General features: G+C 41.0%; 1 protein-coding gene across 2 annotated transcripts in view; it reads left to right on the top strand.

Annotated features, from left to right (window-relative positions):
* The window catches only part of ifngr2 (interferon gamma receptor 2), a 66762-nt gene that overhangs the window by 15221 nt on the left and 31547 nt on the right, over positions 1–19994 (top strand). The window contains exons 2-4 of one of the 2 annotated variants that reach the window (XM_086052277.1): positions 3187–3292; positions 5781–5950; positions 16191–16333. In XM_086052277.1, the coding sequence (XP_085908403.1) occupies positions 3187–3292; positions 5781–5950; positions 16191–16333 (419 nt within the window). Of the gene's footprint in view, positions 1–3186; positions 3302–5780; positions 5951–16190; positions 16334–19994 lie in introns of both variants that reach the window. The other variant, XM_086052275.1, reaches the window with a different exon arrangement.

Here is a 19994-nt window from a genome sequence, read left to right as displayed (position 1 = left end):
TTCATGCCTGTGTTACGGACAAGGAATAGAGATAGCAGCTGCAGAAAAGCCCGTACTCGTTGATAACACGGGGACCCGAAGTACGGTGTGAAAGTGCTGCGGGTGATAATGTTGTTCACCAGTTCACTACACTGTGTCAATTAAATGAGTATAAAGCTCCTCCCAGCCCAGTCGTACTTTCAGTAGCCGACATAGAGCGAGCTAAAATATGTCCAAGGGGTGAAATTAAGCTGTTTTATTAGCCAAATAAAAGCAATTTTTGTATTTGTTTAGTGATTTATGAAGACCAGTGGTCTAAAATAATATTAAAGTCGATCTATCTTGTGTAGAATATTTTTTTTAAATATTGTGAAGAGACACAATGTGATTGCTTTGATAGAAAATCAATTTAGACAGACCAACATATGAAAAAGTAATTCTAACCAATGACAATTTTAGAATACTGTATTGTCTGGTAAAAAAAAAAATCTGTTTGTCTAGTATAAAAAAGACACTTTCAACCTCTGAACATGTCCATGGTTAATAAATACATAAAATACATTTTAAAAAATGTCATTACATTCTTAAAATATTTAAATAACCAATTAAGGCATAAGCATTATATAAATTAAATTATTATATTGAAACGTGTTTTTGTAAAACATTAATTAGCCCACAATATCTAATCCTATCCTAGATGATATAATGAGCCTCAATTTATTTTTCTAGTTATGTCCATTAAATGTTTCATGTATAGTTTCAAAACACAAACCCTTTGAATAATAAGAACAAGTCAAATAAAGCAATGATATTCAAATTAAAATTGATCATGTTAAAATACTGTACCTTCTTCCTCCACCAACAACAGAAGTCTAGTGCTACTGGCTCAGAGAGGGTGACACCACCCACTCATAAGCAACTTACTCTCCAAGATGTCTTTCAACAGCATATGAAATACCCAAAGGACAGCAAAGACGCTAAAAAGTTCAACAGGGCAGTTGCAGAGTTTATCTGTATGGATCAAGTGCCAATATATTCAGTCAAGAAAGCTATTAAAGTTATTGTTCCCAAAGACTGTTTTATCTCGAATTCAGGAGGAGCAATGTGGTTTTCATCCCGGCCGTGGAACAGTGGAACAGCTCTACACCCTCAGCAGGGTCCTCAAGGGTGCATGGGAGTTCGCCCAACCAGTTACATGTGTTTTGTGGACTTGGAGAAGGCGTTCGATCGTGTCCCTCGGGGAGTTCTGTGGGGGGGTGCTTCGGGAGTATGGGGTACCGAGCCCCCTGACAAGGGCTGCTCGGTCCCTGTACCACCGATGTCAGAGTTTGGTCTGCATTGCTGGCAGTAAGTTGGATTCGTTTCCGGTGAGGGTTGGACTCCGCCAAGGCTGCCCTTTGTCACCGATTCTGTTCATAACTTTTATGGACAGAATTTCTAGGCGCAGCCGAGGTGTCAAGGGGGTCCAGTTTGAGAGCCTCAGTATTGCATCTCTGCTTTTTGGGGATGATGTGGTGCTGTTGGCTTCTTCAAGCCGCGATCTCCAACTCTCGCTGGAGCGGTTCGCAGCCGAGTGTGAAGCGTTCGGAATGAAAATCAGCACCTCCAAATCTGAGACCATGGTCCTCAGTCGGAAAAGGGTGGCGTGCCCTCTCCAGGTCGGGGATGGGATTCTGCCCCAAGTGGAGGAAATCAAGTATCTTGGGGTCTTGTTCGCGAGTGAGGGTAGGATGGAACGGGAGATCGACAGGCGGATCGGTGCAGCGTTTGCTGTGATGCGGACCCTGTATCGGTCTGTCGTGGTGAAGAAGGAGCTTAGCCAAAAGGCGAAGCTCTCAATTAACCGGTCCATCTACGTTCCTACTCTCACCTATGGTCATGAGCTGTGGGTGATGACCGAAAGAACAAGATCTCGGATACAAGCGGTCGAAATGGGTTTCCTTCGCAGGGTGTCTGGGCTCTCCCTTAGAGATAGGGTGAGAAGTTCGGCCATCCGGGAGGGACTCAGAGTCGCGCCGCTGCTCCTCCGTGTTGAGAGGAGCCAGTTGAGGTGGCTTGGACATCTGATAAGAATGCCTCCTGGACACCTCCCTGGTGCGGTGTTCCGGGCATGTCCCACCGGCAGGAGACCCCGAAGACGACCCAGAACACGCTGGAGAGACTATGTCTCCCGGCTTACCTGGTAACGCCTTGGGATCCCCTCGGAAGAGCTGGAAGATGTTGCTGGGGAGAGGGAAGTCTGGGCTTCCCTGCTGAAGCTGCTGCCTCCGCGACCCGACCTCGGATAAGCGGAAGATAATGGATGGATGGATGGATGGATGGAAAGTCTGTTTTAAAATAAAGGAAAATATTGACATTGGAATGTTTAACCTGTTTGCAAAAAGTATTAAAAAGTATCGAAATACATATTGGTATCGGTATCGAAACAGAAATTTGGTATCGTGACAAACCTAATGTGATTGTAGTCTTAAAATGACATCGCACTTTCGGGTTGTCGTTCGCCAGGATCTGACTTTGGGGAAAAAAATTACTTTGTCCAATAGATGATATATAAATGATTTATTTTTTATTATGCTTAATTTTTTTGTATAATGTTTATTTATTTTACTTAGATTTCATTTGGCATTTTCTGAAATTACTTCACATTTGAGCTTTAAACTTTTAATTTGAACTTTGGCATTAAACTTTTCATCATAATTTACCACTTTTTTTCTTGACATTAACAGGATTTTCAGCTTTCCTGGCACAATCTCTTAGTTCTCCTATTATTCTCATCTATCCATCCATAATCCAATCCGGTTATCCTCACAAGGGTCGCGGACGTGCTGGAGCCTATCCCAGGTCTCTTCGGGTAGTAGGCTGGGTACACCCTGAACTGGTTGCCAGGGCACACAGAGACAAACAAGCATTCGCACTCACATTCACACCTAGGGGCAATTTAGAGTGTTCAATTAACCTACCGTGCATGTTTTTGGTATCTATTATTCTCAATTGTACTCAATTAAACAGCAATATCAGAAAATCTTCAAACACTACAACATGCTGGTCCAATCTAGTCACAATCCATTGCTCTGCTTTCCTACTAAAGACTTGAGTTCTACAGTCTGAAAATGTGCCTTTTGGATTTAATATATCTCTTTACGTTTTAAGTTTTTGTAAAGTGTTGAACTACAGTAAATGTGACATTTCACTTTTCATTTTCCCCAGTTTTCAGTGAAGCTCCGCCAGCTCAACCACAGGAAGTCCTGTTTGATAACTGGCAGGTGAAGTGGACTCCTACCTCAGAAGAGAACACTGTCACTTACACTGTGAGGTACAGCAGGTGCGTGACATGAGTGTCTATTGTCTGAAAAAAAACAAAAAAAACCACTAATTGACGGTAAATAAGGGCTACCATTACGCCACAAGGCTTCCGCATTCCACAGACGGAGAACACGTCATTGTGTCTTTATTTATTGTATCCTATGGTGTATTATGGTGAGTTGAATTTACAGAATATATGCACTTTTTATGGTATTACCACTCGAATCACCAAGGTTATTCCAACCGCGCCTCAGGGTGAATCAGGTAAATATGAAAATTTGAAGGTATATATACCCGCAGATGCTACAACATTGCAGGTATTTTGTCAAATTTTTACAAAAGAACTCTGGGCATACGACTTGACTGAAACCAATATTTACAGTGATCAGACCCAAACGCACTCTGATTCAGGCAAAGATGTCAAAGTGAAAGTGTTTTTCTTGCACTGACTTTATTTTTATATTTTTGATTTAGAGTAAGGGGACCCCTCCATGAGCTGTCGCCTTATCGTGGTGGAGGGGTTTGAGTGTCCCAATGATAGGATCATTCATCATCAATTATTGACATCCTGATTCAAGCCACCGATTTTGCTCATGTCTACATATCACTGGAAGGACAATATGCTCAGAGCTTAAGACAATATGCTCAGAGCTCAGTTCGGGAGGCATTACTATTGTAGCGACTCCAAGTAGCCTTGTTGCTTCTGAGAGAAAGAGGGTGGGTTCGGTACTAGTCTGACGCGCTGCTGTTACGGTGGCTTGACAGTTGAAACACTTGTCTTGATTGTGCTTTGATCGGTTTTAATAAAACAGTGGCTTTCACGGATACACTCTGGATGGTTTGAAGGTAGCACAATATGGCATAATGAAACTGTAGTGTAGTGAAGTGTGTAGCAAACCGAAGTGTGTAGCAAAGCGAAGCGTGTAGCAAAGCGAAGCGTATGGCGAAGCGGTCAACAAAAAATATGGCTACCCAGCCCGACTCTCTACCGTGCAGCTGGTAAGCACGCCTATTTAAATTACCCGGCGTTCACCACTTACGACACGTGAACCAAGCACCAGCCCGTTAGCATAGCAACCAAGCACCACATGACATAACACTCAATTATGGCGCCTACAATTATTATTCCCACAGTTTTTTTGAGGACACCCGCTGCTTCAATAGGACTGGCTGTGTGCAGGACACTACCCACTGCATCCAGGCTGGAAGGGCAGTAGCTGACTTCAGTGTAGCAGCGTCAGGACTGGGCGTTGCGGCTATCTGATGGACCAGTCCATTTGGCCGTCACTGATGGACGCCTGTTTTGCTGACGGTTGACGAACAACGGAAAAAGTTTTAAAATAGATGGATTAAGCATAGACGGAACACCCTTTATTTAGTCTGTCATCCGTCCGCAGTGTGTGGGGGTGAGGGGTAGCTGCGAGTAAAAGTTTAGTCTGACTTGCCGATGGTCGGCCATTTAAAAGTTAGAGGCGGACCGGCCTATACACGGGTAATATTTTTTCCCCTGGAAAAAAAAGGTGTATGACGGACGACGGAATGGTACCCACACTTCAGACAGATGACGAGTAACGGACGCTCAATTTTTTGTAAAATGCCCAGCTCTTGGTAGCGTTATTATTAATCCCACTAACCCTAACCTAAGACTCACATAAGTGAAATTGTTAGTACCTCACAGTTAATGAAAGAAAACCCCTCAGTTGTGACAGAAACAACTTGAATCTGATGAAAGTAAGATTACATATGAATTTAATGAAACTAAAGTAATGGAAATCAGACATTGTTTTGAATTGTGGTTCAACAGAATTAATTTTAGAATACAAATTCATAAGCAGGCCTGGACAAAAAATTATGGTACCCCGAGATAAGATTGAAAATAATTTGACCACAGGGTACAACCAGCGCATGTCCTCTAATTCACATCAGAGGTGTCTTCAAATGTGTAATCAATCAGTCAGCCCATTTAAAGTTGACAAGTCATCACTGTGCTGTTTGGTGACATGGTGTGTACCATACTAAAGATGGACCAATGGAAGCAAAGGAGAGCGCTGTCTCAGGAGATTAGAAAAAAATTAAAGACAAGCACATTAAAAGTAAAGGTAAGACCATCTCCAAGCATCTCGATGTTCCTGTGACTACAGTGGCACATTCAGAAATTGAAGATCCGCAGGACTGTAGCCAACTTACCTGGACCTGGCCGCAGGAAGAAAATTGTTGATAAATACTAGGGATGTTCCGATCCAATCACTTGATCAGAAATGGGAGCTGATGACGTGATTTTCAGATGATCCGGTTATATTACATAATGTTTTTTTTTTTTTTTTTCTTTTTTATTGTTTTGTTTGTAGCGACGTAATTAGTGTGACAGACATGACACATTCTAAAAGAATTTGTGCTTCTTGAATCAAATAGTTTTTGAACAAAGGTGATTATGAAAAATGACAGTTCAAGTTGCCTATTGTTTTTGTGTTGTTTTTTTTTATTTTTTTTTTATTCAGCTTTGACTCTGATCTTTGGAAAGATGTCCCAACCTGCAAGCAGATTGAATTTACTTCCTGTAATGTCACTTTCATCAAAGCCGAGGCAGAGCATGACTGCGTTACACTGGGTGTGCAAGCAGAGAGGCGTGGGCTGACTTCAGATCTTGTCAGAGCCTGTAGCAGAGAAGGTAAGCATGTCGTGTGCACAAAAAGTAAGGCACATCTGCCAATAAAGAAGTATATTTGTGCTATCAGATTCTGAATATGAATTATTAACACTAAATTTTACTACTATCAAAATATTTAATGGACACTCCTCAGCTTCAAAAATGTAACATTCAGCTGCAAAATTACAAATTAATTCAGTGTTGAAATATTTGATGTATTATCCGCAATTTCAACATTAAGCTGCTATTTCCAAATTCATCTGAAAACCTTCAGCTACAAATCTGACTGAAAAACATCTCTGCCGGGTCACTAATTGACAGAGATGGGGGACTCAAGTCATATGACTTGACTTGAGTTAGACTCTAGTTACTATTTTTAGGACTTGCGACTTGCTAGCCAAAAACATGGGAATGACTTGATTTGGGACTTGGTATCTAAGGCTAGGTTCACACCGCAGGTCTTAATGCTCAATTCGGATTTCAAAAAAAAAATCTGTTTTTTTTTGTGTAAGCGTTCATATTACATTATAAATGCGATCTCGGTCTTGTCTGCTGTATGAACACATGTGTCATCAAAGTGGCCCGCATGCGCAGAAGAAGAGACGCTATCACACCCGATGTTGTGTTTGCCGAAGTAAATGTGGTCCAGCGTGTCGGGGCATTTATACAGTTAAGCGATTAGGTAGCAGGAAGAAATAAATACTGTATTTGGGGGAAATTATGAGGCGAGGCTTTAATATCTCATTTCATGGAGACATCACTAACGATGACGTCACGTCTTAACCGTGCGTAAAAAAGTGAATCTATCTGAGCCGTGGCTGAATTACGATTGCCATAAATGTCCACCTTATGCTTCATGTTTCAAGGTGGATTAAATTAAAGTAAAATATAGTCAATAGTATTACTCAAAACAACTTTGTAGATTCAATCCCCTGCTGCCAGCATTTTTCCTCTGCCTGCGCGGAGCACATTTTGGGCTAATGATGACGTCAATGTCTGATATATGCGACCTGGCCGTTCAGAACGCGAACGCATTGGAAAAGATCGGATACGTATCCAATCAAGGACCACATATGAAAGCGACCCAGGTCGCATTTGAAAAAATCGGAATTGAGCCGTTCAGACTGTCGAAAAAAAAATCAGATACAGGTCGCATATGGGCAACAAAATCTGATCTGGGTTCGCATTTGCCTGCGGTGTGAACCTAGCCTAAGTGGATCGACTTGAGTTGGACTTGAACATGTTTATATTCTGCATTTTAACACTGTCTTTTTGGGAAGGAAAGCAAGCAAGAAAAAAAGAAAAAAGGGTGATTTTCTTCATTTACACTAACCTGGCAATAGGGGTGGCGATATGGGCCAAAAAAAAATATCTTGATATTTTTTCCAAAAACTCTAACGACGATATTCTACAAAAAATATTTTAAATCTGCACTTGCTTCACAGACCAATTGTGGAGAGACAGTGTTTGTGAGCAACATCTCTTGTAAATTTCTAAATACAGCTTCTGCAAAACATAAAGATATTATACAACAATATTTAACAATAAAGAAAAAAACATTATGAATAGACTTACATTGATTTTGGGGAATATTTATGTCATTTAAATGTGTCGGCTGTAATTCCATGTGACATTTTGAGCTGCAGTAAGTACTGGTTTACCACTGCCAACTACTAGAGGAATCAGAATGAGAAAAAGGTGTTAACTACTGCAATCAGAATGAGAAAAAATGTATTTGATATGTGACAAAGTGTCACCCAGCAAGAGAAAAAAAAGACGTGATGACAACACCCATTCTCATACATTTTCCACCGTATTCAGAATAAAGTTGAATAACAAAACTGCAATTTACCGAAAAGTGCATTTTCCCACTAATTTATCACTGTGATATGTAGACGAGTTATTCTGGACACTCCTCCATCCTTGAAACTCGGCTGCAGTGCGGACAGAGTCACGTGACCGGGTCCTGCCCGCTGATTCGGCGAATGATTATCACTTCCTCCTCCTCTGCCGTCAATGCGCACTGATTTTTCAGCATTTCCTCATACTTTACGGCCATCGACTGACTCGAGTCAGAGGCAGTATTAATACTCGAAAATGTAAAATTACACATCGTGAAAGCAAGATTGACGATGATATCGATAACAACATATATCGCCCACTTCTAGGCTAACCTTGTCTTTCTTTAGAAAGAAAAAAATATATGACAAACACAATGCTGCATTATAAGGGCAAGGAAAATGTATCTAATCTAAACAGTCTATGAAACCATATGCTGTATATGTATATTTATGTATGTACCGGTATGTATATGCTGCAGCTATATATGCTGTAAGATAAATAATAACAATAATAATAATAATAATAATAATATTATGTACATTTGTGTGTTGCTCACAGTTTTAGTTCCAGTTGACCTTGGATCAATGTTGGCATTAGACGTACTTGATCGATTCTGACTTTGGGCCGGGACGGAGCCACAGCAGTCCTAAGGCTAGGCGCCGGCTGAGGCAACCCGTCGGGCTGGCCAGGCAGGATCACCAACTCTGCAAAGGGCGACTGCTGCCCCCGTGGGGTCCCAGTGGCTGCCACTGCTGTAGAGGTCCGCGGGCCCGTTCGTGCTTGCTGGCACAAAGCGAGCAGAGGGGTTGACCGAGCGGGGCAGGAAGTGTGGGCGAGCTGCCGTGCACTTACGCCGCAGCTTCCGCGGCAGGAGGGGCTGCATGCTGTGCGCACACATTTTTTTATCTGTCCTACTTAGTTCGTGCTTCTTCCGTGCGGCTAACTAGGAATCAAAACTTAGCACAGGGATTCTAAAATCTGAACGATTCCGGGATGATGGTAGCGGTTTCACTCGATTCCCGGTTATCAATGTCCAACCCCAAGTAGCATCTTTATAAAAACAAGTTACCAATACTTTAAAACAAGTTATTGCGCTGCAGACGAGCTCTGGTAAGACACTGCAGGGTTTCCCACACCGTGTTAATACTTGGGCGCTTCGCCCTAGTAAACAGATGGCCGCCCAAAAAGATTTTCAGAGAATTTAATAAAAATATATATTTTTAAAAAACGGGTCGTGACCGTAGCTACCGCATGTCACGTTAAAGGGACACTGGGATGAGCTTAACATTGGGCATTTATATAATAGTGCTTATAGTGCTTGGAGCGTGGCTTATGTTATGTTTTCGGTCTCAGCGGTCTACGTCACACGAAGAACGTGATTTATTTTATAACCAGACAGTTTTCCTAAACCATCTAAAGCTTGCAGTATTGCAGGTAATAGCCTATGTGGGTTGGAAACATACAACAGTAAATCATCTGCATAGAGCGAGACCCGATGTTCAAAACCACACCTGTGAATGCCCTGAATCTCCCTGCTGTTACGAATCAAGATCGCAAGTGGTTCGATTGCTAAGGCAAATAGTAGGGGGATTAAAGGGCAGCCCTGCCTTGTTCCACGGTACAGTTTGAAATATTCTGAATATTGGCCGTTCGTTAACACTGAGGCCATAGGAGAAACATAACAATTTTATCCGTGAGCAAAATAAAGGGCCAAAGACAAACTTCTCCAATGCAAAAAAACTAATAATCCCATCCGACCCTATCAAATGCCTTCTGGGCATCCATAGAGACCACATTCTACCTGAACATTATTGGACGTGTAAATAATGTCAAACAAACGTCGAATATTATAGAAGGAATGGCGATTTTTAACAAACCCAGTCTGGTCAGGTGAGATAATACTGGGAAGCACCTTTTCCAATCGAAGAGCCAGCAGCTTTGCTAAAATCTTCACATCACTGTTTAATAGCGATATAGGCCTATACGAGGCACAGTTTAATGGGTCCTTGTCCTTCTTTAACAACAGAGAGATACAGGCCTGATAACATGTCGTAGAGGGAAGGGCATTGGTCCCCAGCGAATCATTAAAAACTAAGAGCAAAAAGGGTGAAAGGTCATCCATAAATGTTTTGAAAAAAATCAGCCGAGAACCCATCTGGCCCTGTTGACTGCATGGACGCTATAGAAACCTTAATTTCTTCCTGAGAAATAGGTGCTTCAAGAGCGTGTCTCAAATCAGGAGAAAGAGAGGGAACATCAAGAGTCAAAAACTCGCCCCAACTTGCAGCAGATTCAGGTGTGTACAACCTGGAATAAAAACATTTGAAATGATCGTTAATTATTTTAGGATCAGAAGAATTGTCCCCACCATCAGTCTTAATACCAAGTATCAGTTGTCTTGCTCTAATTCCCCATAAATGGTTGGCCCAAATCTCGCCCATTTTCTCACCGTGCTCATAAAAAAACACTTTTAGCCCTAATCAAACAGCCTTCGACCTGACGGGTGGAGATTGTTTAATTTGTTCTGCAGCCTAAACCGTTCTTTATATAAAGATGGAGATGGTGATTGGGCATACCGTCTGTCTATCCAAAATTTGATCAGAAAGAACCTTTTGTTTTTGCGTAGCAGATTTTCTCTTAAACGCTGCAAATGAAATGATTTCTCCCCTCAAATAAGCCTTCATAGCCTCCCAAATTGTTTTGCTGGACATACCCCGGTGTAGTATTCTCAGTTTTTATCTTGAAAGAAATAAATGTAACAAATTCCACATCAGTGAGCAATAATGGGCGGCACGGTGGTCGACTGGTTAGCACGTCCGCCTCACAATTCAGAGGTCGTGGGTTCGATCCCGGCCCCGGCCTCTCTGTGTGGAGTTTGCATGTTCTCCCCGTGCCTGCGTGGGTTTTCTCCGGGTACTCCGGTTTCCTCCCACATTCCAAAAACATGCATGGTAAGTTGATTGGACTCTCTGAATTGCCCCTAGGTGTGATTGTGAGTGCGGATGTTTGTCTTTGTGTGCCCTGCAATTGGCTGGCAACCAATTCAGGGTGTCCCCCGCCTACTGCCCAAAGACAGCTGGGATAGGCTCCAGCACGCCCCGCGACCCTTGTGAGGATAAGCGGTATAGATAATGGATGGATGAGCAATAATGGATCCAGTCTCCAAAGCTTTCTCACAACATTCCGCTCCAGTAAAGGCATTTCAAGAACGAGAAAGGCATGATCAGAGATCGTTATGCTTTCATAGCCACAAGACCTAAGATTTGGAAGCAATAAATTATCAATAAAAAAGTAGTCGATACGGAAGTAAGTGTGGTGTACATGAGAAAAGAAAGAGTAATCCCTGCCATGTGGATACAAAAAGCGCCATGGGTCGGTAATACTAAAGTCTTGAAGAAAATATTTGATACACAGTACGTGGCTTGTTTGTTCAGGCTAACCATTTTAGAGGAGGAACGATCTAAGAAAGCATCCATAAAACAATTGAAATCAAAATTAACGAATGCAAATTCAAATCTGGCAATCTAGAAAAAAAGTTTCGGAAAAATTGAAAATTGTCAAAATTGGGCGCATTAGCCAGTGTCACATGTTTATGACCAAGTTTGCCTGACACAATAATAAATCGGCCATTGTCATCTGACATAATGTTAGAAGGTACAAAAGATATATTCTGATCAATCAAAGTAGCAGCACCTCTGGTCTTTGCGCTAAAATTGGAATGAAAATATTGCCCCGACCAACATTTCCGCAGTGGTCCTGATCCCTCAGGTGTGTTTCTTCCTCAGACCTGAGCTGCTTCAAACGTGAAAAGACCTTCTTGCGTTTAACCGGGTGGTTTAGCCCTACACTACCAATTGCGCAAGGAAAATGACAAGTATGGAAGTAAAAAAAATTAAAAAACGCCACATGCACACCCACACCCACACCCACACACACACACGCACAAACTCACACACGTCTTAGAACAACCCCAAAACAAAACACAGGTTGCAAAAACTGCAATCATTCTTACTCCACTCCTCCATAATGTCATTCAATAATATAACTCCCTTGCTCAGGCGCTAATCCCGCACATAATAACATTAAACCCCTGTATAACTAGGAGGGTAAATGGAAATGACCAACCAGCAGCACGTACAAAAGAGGGAAAAAAATAGCAAACAAGGATTTAAAATAAGATGGGAGTTGTTCCCGAAACGTTTCGAGCAATTTCGCAACATGCGTCGCTGTTAATTCTCCACTATCTTCTCTAGCGCCTGCCAAGTTCTCTGTTGGTTGATCTCTCCTGTTGCCTTTGGTGGATTTCGACATCGCGCAACAAACAGTTGTGCCTCCCAAGTTCAAAAGTAATCAAAATAGGTGGATATATGCTTAAAAATACTTAGGGTATAGACAGAGAAACAAAAATTGACGGGAGCCCGCAACTTGCTGACTACTCCATTTGCTCACCACCAGAAGTCTCCATTTACCATTTTAATCAAATTGGTTAAGATCATAGATGGATGGATGGATTTTTCAATCCGGTGGACCTTTTTTTTCCCGAACTGACGGACTGGCGGACCTTTGACGTTTAGTGGCGGAAGCTCAATTAAAATAACAAGACCGACTGACCGACAGACGACTACAGTTTGGTTCGGCTTGAAAAAATGACGGATGACGGAGGGGTACCCAGACTGCTGAATGAATGATAAATGATGGACCAGCAAACTTTAGTAAAATGCCCACCTCTGACAGTTTATACATAGTACCGTTCTGGTCATGAGGGTGTCCGCCATATTTGATGAGGCAGTGCCCCTGTAAACTAATGCATGTCAGTTGTACTCAACTTAAAAAAGAGACAACCTACAAAGAGCACAAAATCAATGCCTTTTGTTCAACCATTTTCACACACTAGTTAGATTTAGGGGAACAGATTGGCACCAGGAACAACGTTTGTAACTTTTAAATCTGATGATTATAATGCTGATGCTGCGTCATCAGTGGAGTGTAAAGCGCTTTGAGTACCCAAGGTAGAAAAGCGCTATAAGTGACAGCCCATTTACCATTTATGCCCTCATTCAGCATATTTCAGCACTTATCACCACATTGCCACTTATATAAATGTTAATATGATCAAATAACATGCATTGCTATAAATGATTTGTGTAGACATTCATGAAGTTAATTTTTTCATTTCATTTTTAGATATGTAAATGTTCATTTAACTTGTAGAGACAATGTATTTTTTCTTGTACGATCAGTGAATTTATATTTTATCACTCCAACATAATTTTACTGAGCAAAATTTTATGACTTGATTTAACGACTTGCTTGAACCAAGTAATGACTTAACTTGCTTGAAATTTGTGTGTAATTCGACTTGACTTGGTTGTTTTTTTTTCCCACAGTGACTTGGGACTTGGTTGAGACTTGAAGGTTACGACTTGAGAATTACTTCTGACTTGCACATGTGTGACTTACTCCCACCTCTACTAAGTGAAGCCAGGTCAAAGCAATCGATAGAGAAGTCATCCAATCTCAGCCAACCAAGAGATCTTAAATATGATTGGCTGGCAGCTGTGGCTTTCATCTTGTGTTCTTTTATAGGATTTAGCTTTCTTCTCATGCTGACAGTTTTGACATGACATGACAGTCATGTCAGCCTGTTTCATGAGTTTAATTTCAAGCTAATTCGGTTCAATACACAATTCAAAAGCAATGTCTAATTTTCATTATTTAATTATTATTTATTTATATTACCATTATTTTTTTTTCTTTTCTTCTTATTTTTTTGTTTTTACTTTTTTCTTTCATTAACATTAATTTGATCTCTGATGTTGTAATATACTATGTTCTAGGAATACAGTACCGTAATCTCATCTCCATCGCGAGTGGGGATTATGTTTCAGACCACCCCTGCGATAAGTGAAATCTGTGATACAGAAGTACATTATTTAATCAGACTTTTTGAGTTTCAAGTCAAACGGGGCATACTCCCTACTGTCCTCCAGGAATACTGAGGGTTTTCTGACTCATTTCTCATTATGTTATCTCAGCCAGGGAGAGGCCCTGTTGTTCAGATGTTCCCCTATTTGTTTTTAGCATTTGTTGAAGATATTTTTGCCATGTAAATGAAAAGAATGTTGGAACTAGTGATGTCTTCTTTCTTCTAGCCAGAATCTCATCTACTTTCAACCTTAGACTGTTAATGTTCAAATGCCGGACTGCCTCATTCTTTCACTTATTATACAACATATCATTGATTTTCCTAATGGTCAATAGTCAAAAGAATGATGTGATGCAAAAGTGAAACTAGCTAAACAAGAAAATAAAATATTTATCTAGAGTTTTGGTCTGTCTATGGAGTGACTCAGAAGAAGGTGACCTACTAATTATTAGTTATTTTCATATTAACGAGATCCAGGAAACAAGGAAATGGAAATAATTGCTAAGCTGTCCAATTCCCAAACAAATGATATATACAATATGAGCAGTTCCTTTCTGAAGCATCATTGTACAACAATGGCTAAACCACTGACAATTTGATTAACCTTTCGATAAGAACTTGCACTTTTCCAGCTTGCTGGAAAAAGGCAGTCATTATACTAGCATTAAAGTCAGGATGTCAGAAGTCAATGTGCAACTATCGGCCAATATCCATCTTACCAATATTGTCTAAAGTGATTGAGAAAGTGGTTGCATCTCAATTGATGGAACATCTAGAAGCCCAGGGGCTACTTCATCCTCAGCAGTTTGGATTTAGGATCAGGCTACTCCACTGAAATAGCAAACTGCTGTTTTGTGGAAAATGTCAAAAAATCCCTTGACAGGGGCAGCGTCGTAGGTGCTGTGTTCCCGGACCTAAAAAAAGCTTTTGAGCTCGTCAATCATAAGCTATTTTTGTCCAAATTACAAAATTTTAGTATCTCTAAACAGACAATATGTTGGTTTGCATCATTTCTTCAGTCCTGGGTTCAGTGTGTTAAAATTGGTCAAGACAAATCTCCACTTCTAAATATAAAAATGGGTATCCCACCGGGCTCCATACTCGGACCTTTGCTGTTTATCCATCCATCCATTATCTTCCGCTTATCCAAGGTCGGATCACGGAAGCAGCAGCTTCAGCAGGGAAGCCCAGACTTCCCTCTCCCTAGCAACATCTTCCAGCTCTTCCGGGGGGATCCCAAGGCGTTCCCAGGCAAGCCGGGAGACATAGTCTCTCCAGCGTGTTCTGGGTCGTCCTCGGGGTCTCCTGCCGGTGGGACATGCCCAGAGCATCTCACCAGGGAGGCGTCCAGGAGGCATCCTTATCAGATGCCCGAGCCACCTCAACTGGCTCCTCTCAATGCGGAGGAGCAGCGGCGCGACTCTCTGGGTCCCTCCCGGATGGCCGAACTTCTCACCCTATCTCTAAGGGAGAGCCCAGACACCCTGCGAAGGAAACCCATTTCGGCCGCTTGTATCCGAGATCTTGTTCTTTCGGTCATCACCCACAGCTCATGACCATAGGTGAGAGCTGGGTCCCTCCCGGATGGCCGAACTTCTCACCCTCAGATACATTTACCAAATGAAAAAATATGAACTGTAATGAAATTTAAATACCTTGGACTAGTACTCGACCCCCAACTCAAATTCAATACTCATATACTGTAAATCTCAAAAACAATATGAAGGAATCCAAACGGCTTTAAATTAATTAGACATTACATACCTAGCCAAGCGGTCTTACTGGACATGCATGCAATGATTTTTCTCTCATATGTCATACTGCATGACAATTTGGTCCCAAGCAGCTCCCACTGCCACCAAGCCCATTTGTTCCCTGTATAATCAAACCTAAAAAGTAATGGATAAAAAAGCAATCAGATACCACCACTGCCATATTCTCAAAAAATATAACTTAAAACTTGGCTAAAAAAGAAACAAAACTGTACTCACCTGTAAATAATGTGTTTTTTATTGTGGTTTTATTGAATCATAAAACATGTTGTTTTTGCTCTTATTTATTTTATGTGAAGGTTTCATGTTATATACTGTACTCGCAAATATTTGATTATTGGTTATTGAGTTGTCTGTTTTGTTAATTAATGTATAATGTATATCCTATACTGTACTGCAATGTTGTGGGAGAGCCCAACTGGGGAGTTGAGAACTTGCATTAGCTATAACCTCTACATGCATCACATCAGCTGCAAGTTTGTGTCTATGTTTGACTGCATTCTCCCTGTCAAATAAAGATTTATTATTATTATTACCACCTCACGGGTCAGTGTTGTGTAAAATTAGTTTACATGGAGATACCCAATTCATTCAGCATCAGCAGAAGTGAGGATCAGTTTGTCAAAAACTTACTTGGCTTTTTATACTGAAGTTTGCTTATTTTTTTATGTTGTCAATTATCAAACATTTTTTATTTTTATTTTTTTTTCTTCTCCTACAGGCAACTCCTGTAGCCCTGAAGTTGGGCTGAGTGCACGCCCTGGCTTCCTGACTGTTCATTTAAGTAGAAACGGTGGTATTGCTCAGGAAGGTTACCACATAAAACATAGGATTCACTTTGGAAAAGAGGGAGAACGCTTGGAGGTAAGACACTTTGATAGATTAGTATGAGTGCAGTGTTTCCCGCAGAAAACTTTCTAAGCCTGGTGGTAGAGAAGCCGATCGGCTTCATAATAGATACTTCATTTTAGTTTAGGCCTGTCATGATTTTTTTTTAAAAATCGCTTTTCTTCTTTCGTTCTCCTCCTAAAATAACTTTGCATTATTACATAACATAAGCATAACACAAGTTTTCAGTTTTTATTGCTTTATTTTGCAAAATAGATGTGGTACCTCTACTTACGAACGTCTCTTCATACGAAATGTTCAAGTTACGAACCCCCTCAACAGGAAAATATCGCCTCTTGTTACGAAATAAATTTCCATATAGGAAAGGTAAAAGTATGGGCTGCTACTCATAGTATGGGCTGCTACTAGCAGTATGGGCTGCTAATCGCAGCTCCAGAGTTTCCTGAACACAACATACTCATAGCTGCTCTGCCATTGGCTATTACCTAGCATCTTCCTGGCGTCCCATTGGCTAAAAGGGACCTCGTCCGTATGTCTCTATGTGTGTAGGTAGACAGGTAGGTAGATACTGTAGATAGATAGATAGATGCAGCGTCCTCATCATTTGCCCCACGGGCCATGAGGTGTTCCGATAGTTTTACATGAATTTGAAACGAGGAAAAGAAAAAAAGGAGAAATCTTTTTTTTGTCTATACAAAAAAAGCAAGAGATAATAGAAAAGTATGAAAAGGGGACGCATTTGGTTGATCTCGCCAAAGAATATGACCGTAATGTATCGACAGTCGCCACGTTATTAATTCAGTTCTTTACAAAACGCCAGGCAAAAAACACTTCTTAGAGAGAACATGAACCAAAGAGGGCAAAAAGCGATGAGGACAGCAATTAAAAGGTAAACGACCATCATTTTTATTCTTTACTCTATTCCTTGTTTTTTTACATTATGCACAACTCTCATTTATTGTGCAATAATCTAATTGTAACATGTATTTGTTACATGTTTTGATGCATTTTTATGCTTTATAAAACATTTATGTCTGAATATTAGGGGTCTTGGAACGGATTAGGGCATTTACATGGAAAACACGTCTCTACTTACAAAATGTACTACTTAAGAAATTTCTTCCAGAACCAATTAATTTCGTAAGTAGAGGTCACTGTATTGCAAAATAACGCAATGTTAATTTAGGAGAAGAATGAAAGACTTCCACTTCGAGGTCGTAGCTTTAAGCGTACTGCGCTGACATGAATGATGATGCAATACGTTTTGTTTTTATTGCGTTACAAAGCAAATGTTGTCCAATAAAACACAATAGTATTGCGTTATAATGCAATCTTAAATATTCTTGTGATGTCCCCTGGCCAGCTCCATAGTCTGGCGACCGACGTTGGTTGTGTTGGCAAGTAAATGCTATCTTGGGTGACACTTAAAACTGTTGTAAACAATTCAATCCACTCATGATACTCCCAGCTGGTAAGTGGATGTAAATAGGAAATTAGCCAGCTAATGAGCTTTACATAATGTTTATAAATTATGAAACTTCTACCGTGGTGTCATGCGTGGGCGCTTATTTTTTTTTTTATTTTTTTTTTTTTGTGCGACTGTTGGGAGGGACGAACTGATGGAATGTAAGGATGGAAGCGCTTTAAAAGAACACAGACGGGCGGGGTTGGAGGACGATTATTTTTATAAATACGTTACGGAGGGACAATGGCGGAAGGGTGCCCAGTGTCACGTGATATTCTACAAGACAGTATAAATACTTGATAATATTCTACAAAAGTAAAGCTGCACTTGCTTCACACAACAATTATGGATAAACAGCGTTTGTAAACAACAGCTCTTGTTTATATTTTAAAATGCGGCATACATCTGCAGAACATCGTACAACTATATTCTGTGGCTAAATTTAACAAAGAAGAACTTCAAATTATGTCTCAACTATGTTTTTATTGATTTTTGTGAATATTTATGTGAATTGAATGTATCCTATTATTCCCTAATGACATATATCTTCACATTTTGAACTGCAGTATGTACTGGTCTACCACTGCCAACTCAGAATGAGAAAAACGTGTTTCCTGCAGCAGTCAGAATGAAAACAATATGTTTTATTTGATATATAGTGATTTATGCCACATGCGTCAGCCTAGAATACAGGTATGTCATTTGTGGCGGGTACTTACCATAGACAGTAAAAGAGATACAGCGGCTAGCACTGTTATTGCATACACATTTGTAGTCAAATTCAGCTGCAATCTTTTGAAATCTTCAGAAAGTTATAGAAATTTTCCTACACATACTACACGTGATAGTTGCAAATGCATTTGATGCGGATGACTGAAGATAATATCAAACATCCTGTCATGTTTAACGTGCTCATATGAAATAATGTTATGCTTATGGCATCGTTATGTTTCACCAACGTTTACTTGCTTTGACAGTGGCACACCATATTTGTTTGCTCAACTCGGCAAAGGTATTCTGAGTGTGTATGTTCACTTAGCTTTTTTTTAGTGTGCTTGTGGAGTCGCAGTTTTCCACGTAATCCATACGGATTACAATTGCGTGGTGGAACATATTTGTAGTTGAATTGCTCTTCAGGGCGACTGTTTTGGCACGTCTAACAATGTTATTCTGACCGATGGCAGTCTTGTCAACCCCGAATCATTTCCAGGCTAGGGACGTGGCCTTGCTATTAAATTACGTCACTGAGACGGGACACTCCTCCACATTTGAAACAATGTTGCGTTTGCTCGGCTGCTATCACAGTCAAGTGACTGAATTTTGCCCACTGATTCGCAGAATGAAGGTTTATCACTCCCTCCGCCTTTGCCGTCTATGCACGCTGATTCGCCAAATGAGGATTTCATCACTTCCTCCTTCATTGCAGCCGTCAATGGACTCGTTCGTCTTTTCTTTTCAAGACAGTATAAATACTTGATAATGTAGCACATCGTGAAAGTAACGTTGACAATTAGTTCCCATCTCTGTTTATTTGCATATAAAGCTTTATCGTTGTGGTTTTCTGTTAAATATTGGTGAAACTATATATATTCAAGTCTTGTGTGTTTGATTGTGGGGCTGGTTGCTATATGGAAACACTTTGCACTTCTTGTAGTAGGTGGTAGTATGCACCAAAGAGCTATAATCCACCCAGAAAAGAGCGATGAGATTTTGTGACAACAGTTGGAGTGTGCTACTTGAATTGTATTTTATTTCCCCTTGGCCACACCGTGGGGCTGGATTGTGGTTAATGTAAGCCAATTCAAAATTTGAATTAAACTTATGGAGTTTTAGGAGGGCGGCACGGTGGTCGACTGGTTAGCACGTCCGCCTCACAGTTCAGAGGTCGTGGGTTCGATCCCGGCTCCGGCCTCCCTGTGTGGAGTTTGCATGTTCTCCCCGTGCCTGCGTGGGTTTTCTCCGGGCACTCCGGTTTCCTCCCACATTCCAAAAACATGCATGGTAAGTTGATTGGATACTCTAAATTGCCCCTAGGTGTGATTGTGAGTGCGGATGTTTGTCTCTGTGTGCCCTGCGATTGGCTGGCAACCAGTTCAGGGTGTCCCCCGCCTACTGCCCAAAGACAGCTGGGATAGGCTCCAGCACGCCCCGCGACCCTTGTGAGGAGAAGCGGTACAGATAATGGATGGATGGAGTTTTAGGAGTTAAAAC

The sequence above is a fragment of the Filicampus tigris genome, chromosome 14, assembly GCF_054856515.1.
Source record: "Filicampus tigris isolate MCC_2025a chromosome 14, RoL_Ftig_1.0, whole genome shotgun sequence".
Classification (NCBI taxonomy): Eukaryota; Metazoa; Chordata; class Actinopteri; order Syngnathiformes; family Syngnathidae; genus Filicampus; species Filicampus tigris.
Note: the sequence above shows the minus strand (reverse complement) of the source record. Positions and strands in the feature narration are given on the sequence as shown.